Source organism: Athene cunicularia (assembly GCF_003259725.1).
Source record: "Athene cunicularia isolate RWA chromosome 1 unlocalized genomic scaffold, athCun1 chr1_part2, whole genome shotgun sequence".
Taxonomy (NCBI): domain Eukaryota; kingdom Metazoa; phylum Chordata; class Aves; order Strigiformes; family Strigidae; genus Athene; species Athene cunicularia.
In genome coordinates this window covers 21,317,811-21,337,033 of record NW_020799092.1, presented here as the reverse complement: position 1 = coordinate 21,337,033, position 19,223 = coordinate 21,317,811, and the positions used below count along the sequence as shown (strand labels likewise).

The 19,223-nt window shown below is 47.8% G+C and overlaps 1 protein-coding gene across 2 annotated transcripts; it reads left to right on the top strand.

Moving 5' to 3' along the window:
- The first annotated feature begins 166 nt into the window (after positions 1-166).
- On the top strand, positions 167-16,971 carry ITFG2 (integrin alpha FG-GAP repeat containing 2). Of its 2 annotated transcripts, none has more exons than XM_026863796.1 (12): positions 167-285; positions 1,809-1,904; positions 2,350-2,391; positions 3,245-3,422; positions 3,735-3,874; positions 4,314-4,462; positions 5,559-5,653; positions 8,150-8,203; positions 9,857-9,948; positions 10,482-10,599; positions 11,169-11,342; positions 11,499-16,971. In XM_026863796.1, the coding sequence occupies exons 1-12, from the start codon at positions 190-192 to the stop codon at positions 11,642-11,644; spliced, it is 1,380 nt and encodes a 459-aa protein (XP_026719597.1). In that variant the 5' UTR covers positions 167-189; the 3' UTR covers positions 11,645-16,971. The 2 variants fall into 2 exon arrangements, with proteins under 2 accessions (XP_026719597.1, XP_026719605.1); XM_026863804.1 differs by having other exon boundaries at positions 11,503-11,652.
- The last annotated feature ends 2,252 nt before the right edge of the window (positions 16,972-19,223 follow it).

The following is a 19,223-nucleotide window of genomic DNA, read 5'->3' as shown; positions in this document are numbered from 1 at the left end:
CCCTCAACCCTCCCCGTCCCCTTCCGGAAGTCCCGCCCCTCACGTCATCTTTTTCCCCTCACGTGATCCCGGCCTTCTGCCCGCGCGTCACGGCGGCGTTTGTACCTGCGGAGCCACCGTCGGCCCAGGCTGGCGGCCGGCCCGGTATCCCGCGGCGGGAGCTCCGCCTCAGCGGGCGGCGGTGTCGGGATGCGGTCCGTTAGCTACGTGCAGTGCGTGGCGCTCGACTTCGGCGGCAGCCTCTTCCCGCACGCCATTTGCCTGGGAGATGCTGACAATGACACGGTCCGGTGGCGTGCGGTCGGGTGGGCCTGTGGCAGCTAGGCCGCGGGAGGTGGTGGTGCTTCCGCAGGTGGAGGACTTGGGCCCGGTTTGGGGGGGCGAGGAGGTGGTGGGGCGCCCACCCGTGGATGGACGCGGAGCTTGATGGGCCCTTGAGCAATATGAGGGGCGCAGGGTTTGGATCATATGCCCGCAGAGGCAAACTGAGTGTTCAGCCATTCTGTGCTGCAGCTGGTCAGTGCTTCCATGCTCGGTACGGGTCCTGGATGACGTGTAGCTATCAGGGAGGTTAACTTTTGGTCCCAGAGAGAGACAGTCTCCTGTGGAGCTGTGAGGAAACGCTTTGCTGGGGCACAGTACATCACAAACAGGGTAGAGCCGAGTTTCAGCATCTCTTGACTTGTATGATGGATGGATGTACATCAGAAATCATTAGGACAAGAGGCAATGGCCTCGAGTTGCGCCGGGGAAGGTTTAGACTAGATGTCAGGAAGTATTTCTTTACAGAAGCGTTTGTTGGGCGTTGGAATGGGCTGCCCAGGGAGGTGGTGGAGTCCCCATCCCTGGAGGTGTTTAAGAGTCAGATCAATGTAGCGCTGAGGGATCTGGTGTAGTTGGGAACTGTCAATGCCAGGTTAACGGTTGGACTGGATGATCTTCAAGGCCCTTTCCAATCAAAATGATTCTGTGAATGTTGCTGTCAGCCCCACAAATGGTTGTTTCTGATGGGTCTGATTTGTCCGTAACTAGCAAGAGGTTAGCTTAATCAGATATGTGTAAACTGTCCCTTCCTCTCAACAGTCAAATTTTATTACAGTGCTATCCTAATATCCTGAAAAGTGTCATAACTAACAGTGCAGTGGATGATAAAACAAATTTTCCCATAAGAAGTTGTATTGTGCAGGGAGTTACAAAATACACACAATTAAGTTACACAGGGGCATGATGCAGAATATGGGATATTAGGAGTAGGCTCTTCTGCAGGGGTGGTTGGTGATTTTTAGCAGTCATCTTTAAAGAAATAATCACCATTCTGAAAGACCTTTACCCTTTCATCAGGGAGATTGAATGCCCAGTGTAAATCTGTTGCAGGTGTTCTTGCAGCCTCTTCCTGGATAATTACATTTTCCCCATTGCCATTGTTCTCCTCCAGTGGTTCAAGAAAGATCAAGTCAATCTAGGCTGAAGGATGGAAGATGAGGTGATGGTGATGATGATTAGCAGATCAGGATGTTAAAACAGTCAGTGACTTAACTCTGGAACAATGGCTAGAGATGCAGTGGATAATGGAATGTTGCTCTAAGGAGCCACTCTCCAGGTCTTTTATCTGTGAGAGTAAAATTAGGGCTTTTATTTTTTCCACAGACCTTCTCTGTGGATTCAAGGCTGTCTTTTTAACTCTTGTTTTGCTTGCTGCTTCTTCCCACTGAGCAATTTTGCAATTTAAATTCTGTTACTGCTGTGGGGAAGGAATACTGTTATTATAATTGTGAATTTCTTCTTACTAACCCAATTCTCTTGTACAGCTGAATGAGCTAGTGGTGGGAGACACCAACGGGAAGCTCTATGTTTACAAGAATGATGACAGCAAACCCTGGGCTGTGCGATCTTGCCAAGGAATGGTCAGTTCTTGACAAAATTTTTAAATGATTGGGCCTTTTGGTATATGTGCAGCTAGCTATCCTTGACCGCTGCCTAGGAATATGTAGGCCAGAGGGGAATGGCAAACAGAACTTGTTCTAGTGCCTTTCATGTAGTTATGCAAGACCCTGCTTTTGCCCACAGCCAGCCTCGTGGGCTCCTGGAAGTGGTGAGCGAAGCACTAAACAAACACAGGAACTGAGCTTCTGTCCTGCCTTGACCCTGGTCCTGTGTCCTGTGGGCTTTGCCTCTGGGCAGTTGTGTGGCAGGTGTGTTTCTGTCCCTGACTCTGCTCGCTTTGTCCTTGAAAAGGCTGTTTAGAGTTCAAGAGATGATTTATGGGGGAGGAGTGGGGAGGGCAGAGGCTTATCCCAAAGTGCTGGTTTGGGCTGCCTTCTCTCATGTATGGCCTTCTTTCTCTTGCAGCTCACATGTGTTGGCGTGGGAGATGTGTGCAATAAAGGAAAGGTGAGAACAGCCAAACTCTCTTCAGCTCAGTCTGTAGGGCACAGGGGAGGTGCTTGGGAGATTAGGGCCATGTCATACCCTGAGTGTGGAGGAGAACATGTTGCAGGTGTTTTCTCTTCAGGATGTGCCCTTGCTCATAGAGTTTTAGTGCTACTGTTTTAAAACTGTTCTTCTGTTTACATATAACCTCTTTCTTTCTGTGAGCCATATGCAGGTTTTAGTGAGCAAGGAAATCCATCCTATCTTCAGAAACACTGCTGATTTCCATGTCTCCCTGTGTGAGCATCACAAGGCTTTGGTGCTCTGAGCATTGCTCCTTTTCCTCAGCGGCTTTTGCCCTGCTCTGTGCTGGTCTCTGCTGTGGGCCATGGCCCTTCTGCCACTTGGCTATGTGCATTTAAGGTCATCTAAACAAGGCTGAGCCACAGAATAGTCTAGACTCCCAAACAGATTCCACTGGGTCTAATGACTCCTTTTGCTGGATTTCTATTTCTGGGGCTTAAGCCAGGACCATTCAGTCCAAAAGTCCCAGATTAGGCACCCTGCCTAAAATACTGTAGCAATGTGTGCTCTAGTGGGGAGCAGAGCTGAAGTGAGAGTTGCAAATGCCACGCATTGAGGATTGCATGCACACATCAGCTTGATAGCCTAGTCTGACAAGGATGAAAAAGAAGTTTGGGCCCTGCAGTACCTGAGTAGTTTATATGCTGGCCAGAACCCTTTTTCCTGTTCCCTCTGTAGCAGTCACTGATCTTGACGAATCTACCCTCATATCTTCCCTTGCCCTGCTGTGGGACAGCTTCTGTAGTTTCTAAAAGAGGAAAAATCAAAAGGTTTTTCTCTTCCCTCCTAGAATCTTGTGGTGGCGGTGAGTGCAGAAGGCTGGTTTCATCTTTTTGACCTGACATCTTCAACTTCAAAACATCCAGATCCTTCAGGTCACCATGAGTTGGCAGCAGCAGAAGAGCAGAAGCCAGTGTTCAAGCAGCACATTCCTGCCAACACCAAGGTCATGCTGATCAGTGACATTGGTGAGCTGGGAAGCTGGTAAGGGAGTTTGTGGGTATGAGGTGGTGGTGTTGAGAGAAAGGGAAAGTGTGCGGGACTCAGAAGGAAATTATTGTCATGCTGAAACAGGTACTCTAACAAACCACAGCCACAAAACACGTGGAGGAGAGAAGTAAGAACTTCAGGAATTTTCCTGAAGTACAAGTTCTCGTTACAGGATTGGGATCCTCAGGGATGCTACCTGATGGATACCAGCACAGTGACTTCTGAATATTGGGACTCTTAAGGCTATGAAAGCCTGCGAGAGCCCATCTCTCTCTTTGTATTTGCTGCAGATGGAGATGGGAAGTGTGAATTGGTGGTGGGTTACACTGACAGGGTGGTACGTGCCTTCCGCTGGGAGGATTTGTCAGAGAATTCAGACCACGTCTCTGGGCAGCTGCTGCTACTGAAGAAATGGCTGCTAGAAGGTCAGGTAAGGAAACAGGATGTTCAGAGCAGAACTTGTCATACAGTCTTCAAGAGGTGGCTGTCCCAAGGGAAAAAGCACAAAATCTCAGGCCTATCAACAAAGCAGTTATGTTGATGGCTTGAAAGGAGATTTGCTTGGTCGTTGTCCGAGCAACTACAGAGCAGCTGGTGGGTTGGTCTGGGAAACAGTCGGTTGCTCTCATCCAACTAGAGAGCGTTAGTGGAAAATACTAGCGTTGTTCTTAAGCGGCTTTTGGTAAGGAAAAAGAACCTTTTACTGTAACTTGGACATTTTGCTTCTAGCTGAATTTGTTCAGCCTCTGCTCAGCTCTATCAGAAGAGCTGCTATATTCAAGTTTAGGTACAAGGAGCACAGTGAATCCTTCTGAGGTGTTTAAAGTTCTCAGTTTGACTCTATCCATGTTTTTCCTTTGCCGGTACAGGTGGACAGCCTCTCAGTGAACCCAGGCCCCGATGGCTCACCGGAGATGATGGTGTCTCAGCCAGGCTGTGGTTACGCCATTCTGCTGTGCACCTGGGACTCTGAGCAGCAGGCCACGACAGAGGGAAGAAACAGCTCTGCACCAAGCAGGTGAAGGGCATTGCTGCCTGGGGTAGATGAGGAGATTCTGCTGTAGATGCCCATCACACACAAGGGGGTACCACCACATCACCTTTCTGAGGGTGGGGGACTGTTGTCACCTGTCCTTGCCTCAGTGACCTGCGGTACTTCAGGGAGTTCATGACTTAAGCCCACTTGCACCCACATTTCCATGAACACTCTTTATGCCTTTATCACAAAGGTGAACCCTACCACTTTCTTTGTATTTCATTGTGTTCTCCTTGGATTGCACAAGAAGAGTGGCAAAACCAGCCCATGGACAGGGGCAATACTGGGAAATGAGTGACCTAGATTTCCAGAGAAAGAGTAGCAGGCAATCTGGTGACCTATCTAGTGGTGGGAAGGGTAACAGCTGAAAGGCTGGGCCAAGCCCAGTTAGTCTGAGGCCCAGGGTGACGCTTTGGGTTCGTTCACTCATTTCCTCCACGTGAAGTAGTTGAAGGTTTTCGTGATGAGACCCCTGGCAGCCAGAGCTGTAAATCACGACCAGAGCAGTTGATATGAGCAGTGAGGTTATTTTCCTTGGTGCTGGAGGGACCCTTGTGGGGAATTCACATGCTTCTGGTGGTCTGTGAGACTTTAAGGCAGACCCAAAAAACTGCAGCAGGAGGGGAGCTAGGCAAGGCTCCTTGGTGTCCTAGTGGAATAATACCCTCCTAGCCAGAAGCCAGGCCCAGGCATCATCTCTGACAGCCTGTTTAACCCCAGACAGACACTTCCTGAGTGAAAAGCAGCCAGGCTGATGTGACACTAATGATAAAAATGGTCTTTTTTACCTTGATTGGAATTTATATTTTACTTTTTTTTTCTTTGAGCTCTTTCCAGTTTTCTGATGCACTAAATCATTCTGTTGTAATTTTTTTAAACATTAGCGAGTTCCTTTCATACCTGGGGTGGCATGTGTTCTTTTCCTCAGTCTTTACCATTAGAGGGCTAACCTATGCACAAACTCTGATAACCTCTGGATTTGTAGAGCTTTGGACTACACTACTTTTGAGATTATTCTGCCAGAGTCCCAGGCATGGTTCCCTAACCTTTCCCTGATGTCTGTGTCTCTTTTCCCTAGCGAGGCTCCTATTCGAGATGTTATTCTACACCAAACATCTGGACGGATTCACAACAAGAACGTTTCCACTCATCTAATTGGTAGCATTGGCCGAGGTGAGAGATTAGGAGCTTGGGGGTCTCTGGCCCAACATTTGCCCCGATAGTTTTTCAGTAGATCAGTCCAGCATGAAATCAGATTTCCCGTGGTTGGAAAGTAACAGTGGAAGGCAGCTGCAAGAGCAGGAGGAACTCAGCTTCCGTTAGCCAGCTCCCAAAGACAGCTGGATATTTGCATTTGTACTTTTTATAGCCTTTGTCCTTCCCTAGGTAGCTCTTACTCTTCACCTAGCACAGCGGTTTCTCTGCAGCCTCCACTGATGTGCATTCAGTCACTCTGCATGGCTGCCAGGGCTTGCTCCTCCAGATGTCCTTGATCTTTGCTTTTGCATGGCTGCAGTTTATGCCCTTTTCTTATTCCCTAGATGCATCTCTGCCTTTCTTCAGCCTCATCTTTGTTCTTGCTCTTGTGCTTTTCCTAACACCTGGCAACTATATCCTGCTCTTCCTTCACCTGTGAAGTCCCAACCACTCTAGAGCTGCTTTCATATTTCATTATATCACTGTCCTCTGTCTCCTTCCAGTGTATTCTGTTCAGCTGTTGTATCTAAACTCTCCACAGCTGCTGGCTCCTCTCAGCCCTGGCACGCTGCTGTTGTGTCCAGACTTTCCTTACACACTGCCACTGCTTCCCTTGTGTAACTGCTTTGTGCTCTGACCTGTGCCTCGTGCACCTGCTGAGCCCTGTTTTAGTACCTATGGAGAATAAGCAGCTTTCACTCCCCCTGGGAGCGTGTGGGTGTAACACAAGAAGGCAGAAAATTCCCAATGCAGATCACTTTCTCTTGTCTGCAGCTGGCTGGAATCCAGCTGCGTTTGCTCTGTCCAAGTATTACCCCCTGCAGTGCTGTCTGAGAATGATTCAGGCTGTCCAGTGTAATTAAAGCTGGGGGAGAAGAGCAATCCACTGAAACCTCTCCCCCTACCCCAGAGTACCCTTTCTCCCCAGTTCTTAAGCTTGTCATGTTTTCAGCATCTCGAATGCTGCTATGAGCAACGTGGTCAACGGAGCGTGAAATCAATTATTTCACTGCATACAAAGCCTTGCATCTAATGAGAAGCATCTGTGAAAAATGAAGGCATGCAGAATAAGGGATGAAGAGAAGGTTGTGAAAAGCCTACAGATGCTGGACCATCAGTAATAAAGCATCTGAAGAGTGCCGCGCCAAGCAGTTTGTGAGGGGGAGACAGCAGATCTTTTGGATAGGAGCCTGTCTGGGTGGATGTCAGCTAGGAGAAGCAGAACACTCAACCAGCTGACTGTTTGCTTGAAGCTGGTCTGTGGGAATAGAGTATTCTGTGTCCTGGGAGAGTGCAGGGTGTTGTGGCTTGGAGCTGTCTGTAGGCAGCAGAGGTAGGCTTGCAGTCTTAGATCATTCTGGGGAAACTGCCTATTTGCTTCCAGCTCCACAGGCTTGTCCCAGACTGCCTGGGTTCCTGCAGACCTCAGGGAGCCAGTGTCTCCTACATTGTCACTGAAAGGATTAAATGCAGCTGGAGTTGAATACAGCTCTAGTCCGCCCCTGCTAAGCGTCATAGCACTTTCAAAACGTGACCTTGCATGTCTTTTCTGACTGGTAGCTAGGTAGCGAGTGTACTGAGGGGTTGAAGCAGCCTGGTGGTCGGCAGGGGGTCTCCTCTTCAGATCGAATTAGTCACATTTGTCACTGCTATCCTGCATGTAACTGATACACAGGCTTTGGAGAGGATACTGCTTTCAGGAAGTTCACAGCTGTATAAGCATAGCCCAGGCAAGCCAGGGCGGAGTGTGTAGATCAGCATGAAGGCACGTGTCTAACTTGCTCATAAAGGAAAGGCTCTGTAGCATCTGACCAGTGTTTGCTGGGAGAGGATCACAGCTTCTGTGCAGTTTTGCTGTAGTGAAAACTATTAATAGAGTCAGTAGCATGATCTCCACAGACTCACTCAGGAGTTTCCTTGGAGGTGCTTTTGTGCTAATGTGACCAATGCTTTGTCCTGCTGGCAGGATCTTGCTTTTTTAACCCTTCACCTTCCCAGGACAGCCAAAGGCCATGTTTCTGTCCTTGAAAGAAACAGTGAGGGTACAGTTGTAATAGTCTTGTTTAGTTTCAGCTGTTCTTCAGTTTGTCCCTTGTGATGGTCTTCCTGTGCTCATGTGTTTCTGGAACCTGGAGAGGATGTGATGCCGTCCTCTAATATCGTAACTGCCATGGGCCTGCAGGTGCATGTGTGGTACAGACAGACTTCTAGGAGCAGGCAGCAGAGACAGACATGCCTGCAGCACTGCAAACCAAAAGTCTGGGTTTTGAGATGCCAGTGCCTTACAAATAAAAGCCAGCGTGAAGTACGAGTGGTTACAGGAATCTGCAGGTACCTGCTAAGCAAAGTATCAAGGCTGGGCAAAAAAGGGAGGCAGGATAGATCAGCTTGGTTTTGATCTTTTTCTTCAGGAGAAGGAGGGGACAGTGCTTCGAAACTGGCATCAACTGTCATTCTCTTCTGCACTTACAGGCTGCTCCAGTGAGAACAGTGGCTCAGGTCTCTTCGCTCTCTGTACTCTGGATGGTAAGTCCTACCACTGTCCTGGAAGAAGGGCCTGTAGGGTAGCCAAGGTCTGTCACTAATCCAAAGCAAGGGATCAGGGGCTCAGTGCTTTTGGTTTTGAAAGAAGTAGGAGCTGGGCTTCCCTGGGTCAGGCAAGAGAATTTGGCTCCTTCTGCTGACGTATTATATCTGATAGACAGGAGCCAAAGTAAAAGTTGTCACTGTGAGCAAGTCCCCCTAAGCCAGGTTTGTGATAACACCTGTATCTGAGGATATGATAAAACACACTAAAGCTGAGCCTTTCCTTCCATTCCTTACTGAATTTTGTCTGATACCACACAGGCTTGCTCTCTCCAGGAAACCTGTTGTGTTTTCTATCTGTTACTAATATCTGGCTTTCTCTCTCCCCTGGTAGAGTCTATCTGTGGATTTCATTGTTGAAATCTGTTGATTTCAAAGCATTTTACAAACAATAATTACTTGTATGGTTCCATGGCCTATGGGGGTGGAAGTATTAAAGCAGTGAGCAGCTGGGAAACTGAAGAGGCTGGGTCATTGACCCGAAAGCTTGAGATGGAGAGTGAAACTAGAACTTCCATCTGCTGACTCCTAAGCTGCTTGCTTACCCCGTGGTCAAACAACTGTGTGAGATACCAACTCAGCAGTGCCATTCATTTACACAGGAGCCTCTAAATCACAGCAGAGAGATGTCCTTGTACTTAAAGGGACTTCGGTTGTCTCCAAAAGCGGTAAAGGAAATGGATGCTGGACCTTGAGTATTGGTAGAGAGGAGCTTGGCCTCACACAGGCCTGGAGTAAGGTTCTCCTGCCGTGCCCCTGGCTAAGTGATTAGGACAGGCTGCAATCTAATGAGCTGAACACAGTGTTTCTGTCCAGAATTTAACAGTGTGGAGACAGGATGCTGTGCTTCTCCCTTCCCAGATAGGCAGCCTGACCTCTTTGGGCTAAATGTCCACCTGCCCAATAGTGTTCTGCTAGGGAATTTCTGGTTATTCTCCAGGCATGAACTCTGAAGCTTCTGCATCTGGCAAGGTTTCCTGCCTCACTGTGGCTCACTTGTGACCCTTGTTGAGTCTGGAGGGCACTGTGAAGTTAGATTCATGTTTATGTTCTGCTCTCTGAATGCCACACACACACACCACCCCACCACCCCCCAAATACTATCACAGTATCTCTGGATGATAAAAAAATGGTGTGTGAGGTAAGTGCCCGGTATGGTTTTAGCAGCCGTGCTATTAGCCAGCCAGCTCTCAGCTGATACCTGTCAACATGCTGTCCTGAGATCACATGATCTGTGGGACATGGTGAGAAGCTTCTAGTTCACTTGCTGTCTCATGTGAGATCTGTTGATGTACTGTAATTTGGGAGCCTGTTTCAGGCAGCTTTCTTCTTCTCTTAGAGCACAATCCAATTAGCAGGGCTGCTGCCATTTTTCCCTCTGTTTCCAGTTACTGATGACAAGATAATGGACTCTGTCCTTCCCAGAACTGAGACTCTGGTATCTGTTATCAACCACAGCCTGTACCATGGGCCCAACCTTCTGCCTGTAAAGCCTAAGTGTTGAAGAAGTGTGCAGGGCCCAGTGTTAGCAAATGTCTGGCTTCCTTTTAATACTTTCAAGACAATCTTTTTTTTTTTTTTTTTTTTTTTCAGGGACATTGAAACTCATGGAGGGAGCAGACAAGCTGCTCTGGTCTGTGCAGGTTGATCACCAGCTGTTTGCTTTGGAAAAGCTGGATGTTACTGTGAGTGTCTGTGAATAGGGCTGGGAGGGATGAAGACAAAATCTCAGCATGGCGTTGTGTATATGAATTTAAGAAGGGCAGAAGGAGTACGACTCAGCTGAAAAAGACTGGGATTATATCAGGAGGATACACAGAGTGTTCTGTCTGTGCCAGTGCATTCTGCACTCGGCCTGTCCACCTGCAAGAGCTTGAGCTGTGTCAGCATCTTTGACCTAGCAAGTCCAGCATCCTGCTATGAACTTTTTCGTCCCCCAGCTGCTCTTTTATCTTACTGCAAAGTTGAATGGTTTTGCACACGGCTGGTACCCTGATTGTCTACAAGCTCTGATGATACTTAAGGATTGTGATAGAGAAGAGAGAGATGCTCTCCAAGTGCAGAAAGACAGGGAGAAATGCAAAATGTCTGGACAAGATGTCCAAAAGTGACATCTTGTTCAAACATTAGCATTCTGTCTCTAAAGCAGGAAGGATTCTTGACTGCCTCTGGAAATAGTTGATGTCCATGCTAATGCAAGATCTTGTGGTTCCTGCAGGGCAATGGGCACGAGGAGGTGATTGCCTGTGCGTGGGATGGTCAGACGTACATCATCGACCACAATCGGACTGTTGCCAGATTTCAAGCAGATGAGAATGTCAGTGCATTCTGTGCAGGTGGGGAGCCTGACTGCAAACCCAGCCCTCACAGCATTTCTCCATCAAAGCTACTACTCCCCTCTGGGACATCTGGAATCCTTTGTCTGTCTATAGTGAGAAATAATTTCCCTCTGGGTGTACTGCAGACGGTCCAGCTAGACTTCCCTGTGGGAAAAGTAGGGGTAAGAGGAGGTGATGTGTTTTTCCCTGTAAGGATTTTGGGGTTTTTTACTGTCCTTTTTGGGATTGCTACAGTGCTTTTTTGATTTGCTGACTTCTAAGTTGTTCTCAAGTGGAGATAAGGAGCCCCACAGAACCAGCCTGAGCCTTGGCTTTGCTCGGTCCCCTTTCTCGGACCTGCAAGAAGCAGCTCGAAAATCCCTGAGCTCCATGCATTAATAACAGTTTAGAGACACTTTCTTGGTTTATCTCAAAGGCATTTCATAAACCCAGGTCCATGTCTGTGCCCCTCACCCCACATACTTGCTTTCTGATAACAGCTCTGGTACCTCATCATGAGAAGTTAGCCGCTTGCTATCTCTGTCCTTTTGGAAGTAGTCGGATCTCCACACTTTTGCTTTCTGCAGGCCTCTATGCATGCAAAGGAGGAAGCAACAGCCCCTGCCTGGTTTATGTCAGCTTCAATCAGAAGATCTACATCTACTGGGATGTGCAGCTGGAGAGAATGGAGTCCACCAATCTGTTGAAAATCCTAGATTGTGACCCAGAGTTTGGAAGTCTCCTGCAGCAGCTGGGTGTGGGTGAGTGCAGGAGGGGTGAAAGATGTACAGGAAAAGAGAGAAAGGGCTGCTGGCAGGTGATGTGCAGGGAACTAGAGGTCCAGGTACTTCTTGAGGAAGAGGGACTTTCATACTGCCTGTTGAGAATCCCTAACAATTGTCTTTCTCTTTCTGTAGAAAGAAGTGACGTTTCTGCTGTCAGAGATTTGATTCACAAAACACTGTATTTTCCAGAGAAAGAAGAGCAGAGCAGCCCCTGGCAGTGTCAGGACTCTGCTGGAACAGACTCTGCTCACTACACTGTAGTCCAGGATCCCTTATAACAAGTCACATGGAGGTTGATATCTCTAAGACCAGCATACAGTCTTCTCCATCTGGAATTGGGCATCTAATGAAGATGAAACTGTTCTTTTGACATCTCTGTCAAAGCTTCCAGACAGCAAAGGCTGTACAGGCTGGGTTCTGTGGAGGGATGTGCTTGGCTGTAGATTGGGTGAAAGTGGTGGGTTGATTTGCTTCTAGCTGAGGAAGCTATCAGAACAGCAAGAGTCCAGGGTCCTGCTCCTTGGCCTTCCATTGCCAGTTTCCATATTCTCTGCTAGCTAAAGTGTTTTATGGGTGACTGTGAAGGAGCACTGAGGCCATAGATGGAGAGGATAGCTCAGTCTCTGTTTTGTCCTATTCTTACAGCTGCTTTAGCGATTATTTCTGAGTAGGATCAGTGCAGGAACTGCAGATGGAGGAGTTGAGTTAGGGAGCAGGCAAGGGCCTTCTCTCCTATTTAGGTGTGTTTTTAAAGTAGACCCAGGCATTGTTTGCCTTTGCTCTGCTCTTCTACTAAGCAATTTTTCACAAACCACCTCCTGTTCTAAGGAGCTGGAGACATGCATAAGAATGACAACTTGCACTAATAATGTGTTGAGAGTTAACAGCTGCAGTGAACCCCAGCTGTACACAAGAGGCATTGCTTGTCTCCATTTTCTTGAGCGGGGTGATCCCAGAAATTGCACTGACTTAGCAAAGCAAGTATGAGCTGGGCAATAAGAGGAATCTGTCTTAACCATGGATCTGTGGTGCTGTGAAGGTTTGGCTATTCAATAATAATCAGTGGAAATGCCACACTCCCCTCTTGTGGAGAATGCCATGCCATTTTGAGTCCTGCACAGCTGAAAGAGGTGGGCTGGAGGTGATGTTCCACTTGCTGGTATACAGAGTCTGGAAAAGGCTGGTGCTCACCCAGGCTGATGCTACACGAAGGCACAGGCAGGAATCTTTCCTGCTGGTGTTATGCTTTTCCCCATCTCCACTTGCCCCTTGCCTAACTCTGCTTATTAGGATAGGAGCAGCAGGCTCACCTGCTGTTTTACATCTATTATCTTTCACTTGTGTGATGTTTTATTGAACATGCACGATGGATGGAGCTGTCCCTGCATCCTTATGGCAGTCTGAGAGGGTTTGCATCTGAGTCTGAGCAAATGTGAGCTCTCTTTAGCAAATGGTGGTGTTTAAAGATCCTGCAAGCTGTCGAAAACCTGCCGTGCTGTACTCTGCAGAACATACAAGGGCAGCCCTAACTGGGAGAAAGAACTTTGTATAGAGGAAAGGAGTGTCTTGCCCTCGGGTCAAAAGGATTGTTGTTGAAGGAGCCCTGTGTGGTAGAAGGGCAGATCTTTACATAACCCCTTCTTTGCAGTTTCCATCTGTAGATTTATATAAGCTTCGTAGAGGACAGCTTCTGCCCGCTGTGTTGAACAGCTGTGAAAGTTGAAGCATAGAGGAGTGAAATATTATGGCCTGCTCTCTTCTTGCTTCTCAGACCACTTTATATTCTTACTCTGCAACTACAATAGAAGTTTCTCTCCATTTTAATGACCTCACTAAGAAGCATTTTTAAAGGTGCCTCTGTCATACTAAGTGCTTGTGCACAACTGGACCCTTCAGGCAGGAGCTCTCAACTCCTAATAGTGCTTTAGGGACAGGGGTGCTTAGAGCAGCAGGGCTTAAGTTTGTTAGCTGTGGAGAGCTGATCGTGTAGGGACCGTCTGCTGATGGGGTAAAGCAAGGAGTTGTCATGAAGCTTGTGGGCTCTGGACTGTAACCTCAGGAAATGGTCTGCTCTCATGGTGCTGAGATGTACAGACACCCATCCCAGTGGGCAGTCACCATTGCTTCTGGGAAATTAGTTGGTATGAACCCTTGGGTTCTCATCAGTCTCACAGTCCTTTCCTAATGAGGATGAGTCTTGTTGGGGCTATTAACTAGATCATAGTATATCGATTTGTGCTACTTCCAGGTTTTTGTTTTCCAAAACGTAAAGCCACTCTTTCCGATCACCAGAACAAGTAAGGATTCTCCCATCTCTCCTTTCAGGTGAAGTAGTAGCAGTTGCTACTCTTGTCTCCTCCCCTTGGAGACTGGCTGAACTGGGGAGATGGAGATGTCCCTACGGGTGGGGTGAACAGTTTGTTTAATCTGTATTCTGGGATACTTTCCGCCTAGCCCTGTCGCTACCTGATTTTAATCTTGCACTTCAAAATTAGTGGAACTAGCAGGAAGAGGGACCATAGTGGAGCAGGACTCTGCAGAGCACTTTCCAGAAGTGTACAGTAGAAACGACATTGTAGCAATGTCCATGAAGAGGCCTGTGTCTTGCATATCCTGTTCTTCCATCCTGAACAAAGACTGCTCTTCCTCTGCTTAAGGCTGCGTATTTTCTTGTCCTCCTCCCCACTGCACACACACCCCCACCCCGCCCCAATTCTGTGGCTTCTCCCCCACCATGGACAAAAATAGTAATGAGCAACAGATAGTAATGCCCGAGTTTTCAGTCATGGCTGGCACAACCGGGCATATGTACAGCTGCGCACAGGAGGGGCTCTCCTGCTGCGTGTGCTTTGACAAAAACAGACAGAGTCCTACCACAGCTTGTGCCTGCCATGGCCGCACTCAGCGTTGTCTGGCTTTGATGGGGCAGATGTTCTCCATAGAATAGTTCTCTTGGTAAATGTGCTGGGTTTATGTGTGTGTGGAGGGGGTTTTGGGAGCGGGGGAGGGGGCTACAGCAGTGGCCCCTGTGAGAAGCTTCTTGAAAGCTCCCCTGGCTCCAGGTTGGACCTGCCTCTGGCCAAGGCTGAGCCAGTTAATGATGGTGGCTGTGCCTCTGATAACATATTTAAGAAAGGGAACTTGAGAGGGGGTTGAGACTTGGGAGGGTCTATGAGAAGGACATTGACTGCACACTGAGGTCAGTGGAAGAAAGGTGGTGGTGGGGAAGTGTCCCAGAGCAGAGACCCCCCCTGCAGCCTGTGGTGAGAGGTCAGGCTGTGCCCCTGTGCCCGTGGAGGTCACCAGTGGAGCAGGGTCACCCTGCGGCCTGTGGAGGACACCACGCTGGAGCAGGGGGCTGTGTCTGGAGAAAGCCAGGACTCTGGCAAGAAGAAGAGCCCGCTGTTTAGCTTTGGGTTGACACAGGCTGAGGGATATGGTGTAGTTGAGAACTGTCAATGTTAGGTCAGTGGTTGGACTAGGTGGTCTTAAAGGTCTTTTTCAACCTAGATGATTCTGTGATGTGGGGGTGACCCACACCAGAGTAGCATGGGAATGGCTTCATCCTGCGGGAAGGATTCATGACAGAGTTTGTGGAGGTCTCCTGTGAGAGGGGAACCCCATGGAGGAGGGGCAGCATGCAGCAGAGTGCTTTGGACTGACAGCCAACCCCACCCCTTGCCCCCGCCCTGCTTGGGGGAGGAGGTAGAAATATCAGGAACAAACCTGAGCCTGGGAAGAAGGGAGGGGTGGGGTTAAGTTTTTTTTAAGATGTGGTAATGCTTCTCACTGTCTCATTCTGTCAGTGTTTTGAATTAAAGTGATCTTTTTTCTTCCCCCTAGAGTCTGTCTTTTGCTTGTGACAGTTAATGGCTGAGCTACCCCTCTCTGTCCTTATCTGGATTCCTGAGCCTTTCGCTTCTTTTTCGCCTTCCCAGTGCTATGGGGGAAGGGGGGAGTGAATGGCTGCGTGGTGCTCAGTTGCCCTCTGGGCTCAAACCACGACAGTCCACTGCTGGGACCCCAGGGGAGCCTGAAGCATTTTATTTGAGAGCTGGGCCAGGCTGAGCTAACTCAGTAGCTGGGTCTTACAGGTTATTGCAATGTATATTGTAATTCCTTCTTGAGGCCTAACAGGAAAACAGGATTGTCTACACTCGTAACAGAAAACAGCTCAATGCTGTCTGTCCATGCCAAATATAAACCTTTATTAGCAACAGAAGCGCCAGGGGGCTACAAATGGTTGTGTGACTGAAAGTGCTTTATGTAAAACAAACTTTGACATACAGGTCAAATGACTTCCCAGGAAGGAAGGTCAAATTGATCCACTGTTGCGCAGTTAATTGTTGAGAAGGAACAGGAAAGCATTAATGGAGGAGAGATGACATTTTCCTAAGAACCATCTTTAAAAGAAAATGGGACAAAACCAGTGTAAATGTTGGACAGGGCAACCTGTGCAACCGAGCCCTCTTATTGGCCTGAGGATGACATAGCTGTGTGCTGTGCAGACCTGGGCGTGCTGCGCTGTTGAAAACAGAGGTGAGAGGATACAGACACCACAGATCATCCGTTCCCCAAAACTCTTCAGCTCTTTAAACCATTTGAGAGGAAAAATATTAATGTTTGAGAGTTTCCCCTGACAATTTTACATTGTTTACAGCACGTAATAACTTGCAGATGCATTTTGCTCCTGTGCCCCTTGTGCACAAAATAAAATGAAAACTACAGAAGAATTAATTGGAACTTCAGTACTGTTCTTGGCCAAAACATAACTTTCCTTCTTTTTTCATGCCCTGAACCCCAGAGTGACAATTAATAGGCTGGCTACAGTCAATACTTCCTGAAGTCAATCCTTCAGGCTACTTCCACTGGCAACAATTTTCTGTGAAGTACACGTCTACTCAGAGAGGAGTCACGTAGGCTCTGTCTCTGGTCTAATGGAGTTACATTACACTTCCACTGTAACTCGGTGCTCGTTCCTGCCAGCCAACACAAGCTACAGACTTGAAATTAGAAGTTGTTCCTTCCCACGCAGCAGAAAATGTTGTTTGCTGCATCCTACTCTGCAGCAGATTGGTGTACCCACTGGTGCCAGGAAGCTTTTCGATGTCAGGATTTGCAAGACATGTTTGTATGTGCCAGTGCCAGCACACAGCAAGTGAGGAGTCCCACAGCATTCTCAGACACTGCCGGTATTTGCAGATAAATGATTCATGGCTTTGGTTGTGATGCTCAATTTACTAGCAAGAAAATAAAGGGGAGGGGGTTGCTTTATTTTCCTGAGACATAATAAACCCACTGGCCACCCTTGGCCTCATTTTTTTGATCTCCCTGCTGAATGTAGTTATTTCTGTAACTCTTCAGGTATATCCTGGCATTTGCCAGTGGAGTCTCTTGAAAGGAGGACTGACTGCAAACCTGTAGGTGACTCAGTGGATTTCAGTTCTGTAACTCGCCTGCTGGTAGTGAAAGAAGGAGCAGGCCTCTGGGAATATGGATGGCTGGAGCTCCCATTTCATTTTAAATCATGTGACCCCAAGCTCCTGGAAATGGTCCTGATTATGGCTTCGGCAGAGTGCTTGTTCTTGGGAGAGGTTTCTCTCTTGCAGGTTCAGCCATACATATCTCACACCTGCCACGTGATGCTTCTCTGTTCCAAAGACTTGCTGTGACAGACACTTCCCTGCAGACTGTTTCACAACTGCTGTGTCCACTCTACTGGAAAGTAGCCCTAGTAGGAGCTGACCACCAAGGCGGTTCAGGGAGATTATCCCTAGAATAACAACATTCCATTGTCTATATTGAAGGGATGGGCCTCATCATGAGGAAGCCAGTGTTAGACACGCAGGATGTGCCCGTGTCCTGCTCTGAGGTCGCAATCTGTACTAAATTTCTACTTTCCGTATGAAAGTATTAGCATTTTTTGATCTCCAGTGGAAAAGACTTTTAGATAGCTCCTTCTTTTCCCTTGTCCTCCAGAAGCAGTAGAGATGACTGGAATTGGGAGTAGGGAAGTGTATCTGTATTCTAGGCTTTTCCAAAAGAAGCTACAATTGAGACAGTCTTCAGCCTTGCCAACCCACTTAAAAATTACTTACTGGGATCCCTAACGTAGGAAGACTTAAAAATTACCATGTTTGTAGATGGGGTTGAGCTTGCTTCCTTGAGATGTTGTCAGTCCTGTTTTATAATCACATCTTTTAAAGCTAAGATTCCTGTCTTTCACAATGGAAGCTGGGATTCCCATGTAATGACACAAAAACACTGGTCTTTGAAGAAAACACCAGTTTGAGCAAGAATTCCAGATAAATGTGTTAAGGTCAGTGATAACATGTCACCTAATGCCAAGGAACTTTGGGAGACGGAAACCCACCAGGAATTGTGCTTGATGATGAGGAAACCAAGTATAGATGCTGTAGGATTAGACTGTGATTTAGGGAATTAGTTGAAGTGGGATGTCAGCCATGGCGTTATGACCTGCAGTTCTCATTTAGTCATGTAAATGTGTTTGGGTTTTGGGTTTTGTGTTTTTTCTGTAAGCTCTGCCTGCAACAAAGCTTGATGGGGAGGTTCCAGGATAACTGTTGGCAAGAGATTCCTCAATGTCTGGATGGAAGAGACCTTTACCATGTGAACCTGCATGTTCAACTGACATTGACAGGAGGAAGGTGGAAAGCATGTCTTCTCTGGAGCTGATTTCAGAGCTGAAAAGAAGGGCTCTCATATCCTAGTTTAGTACTTGTTTGGAAACATTCTCTCTGTGACTGACAAGTGGCACAATCTACATTTATGCATGGAATTGTTAACAAAGAGGAAAGGCTGGCAAGACAATGGCACAAGGTGAGAGTGTATTAGTAACAGGAAAGCATTAAAAGGATTATCTAAAAAGGAAAGAATCCTTTTGGAAGAAGCAAATTTGTCACCAGTGTGGAAGAATGAATAATTCACTTGGGGGAAGGTAAGGAGGATGCAAAGAACTCATTACACAGAGAGAGACAGATGGGACTGATGATTTTCATCTACTGTAGCTCATTAATTCACAGAAGAACACAACACAACTATTGGTGATTTGAGAAATGAGGTGTGTGAATCTCAGAAAGGCTTCAGAAGGACTGGAGGGTGTTCTGAAGGTGAGCAAGAGCAGAGTTATCCCAAGACTGACATTTAAGAGCAGCATCTGGTGAATTCCAACAGCAACCAGTGTGCAAGTATCTGCAGGGCTGTGACAGGCGCTAGTCAAAATAGAACTGTCAACTTAAAATCATGCCAATTTTCTGTAGGATCCCATCCAGCGCCCTTTAAATAGTCAGAAAGATTCCTGTTGGCTTCAGTGTGAGTCCAGGAAGACTCCTACTCACCTACACCCTCACTCTAGCCAGAGCCCGGCTCCAAAACATACACCCACCAGGCATGGCTGTCACACAGAAGTGGCCAGGACTGAAAGCTGTTGTGGCCCTCCCCTTTCCCTGGCAGACACTTGTGGGCACCAGCAAAGCCCAGGGAAAGCCGTCAGACACTCTGGAAGGCAGCAGAGACCTGCCTGGGCATCAGCAAGGCCTGGTGAAAGCCCTGGCGAGCTCTGGAAGGCAGCAGGGCCCCTTGCATGCTTCCTCAAAGCTTGGCTAAAGCTTTGTGTCACTCTGGAGGGAAGCAGGGCCCCGTGCAGGCCAAAGGAAAGCCTGAGTAAAGCTTTGGGACTCTCTGGAAGGAAGCAGGGCCCTTTGTGGGCACTGGCCGAAGCCATCAGATAGGGTTAAGGTTTAGATTAGGGATGGGGTTAGGGTTAGGTTGTTGGAGTCATGGTTGGGTGTAGGGTTAGGGATATGTTTAGAGTTAGGGTAAGGGATTGGGGATTAG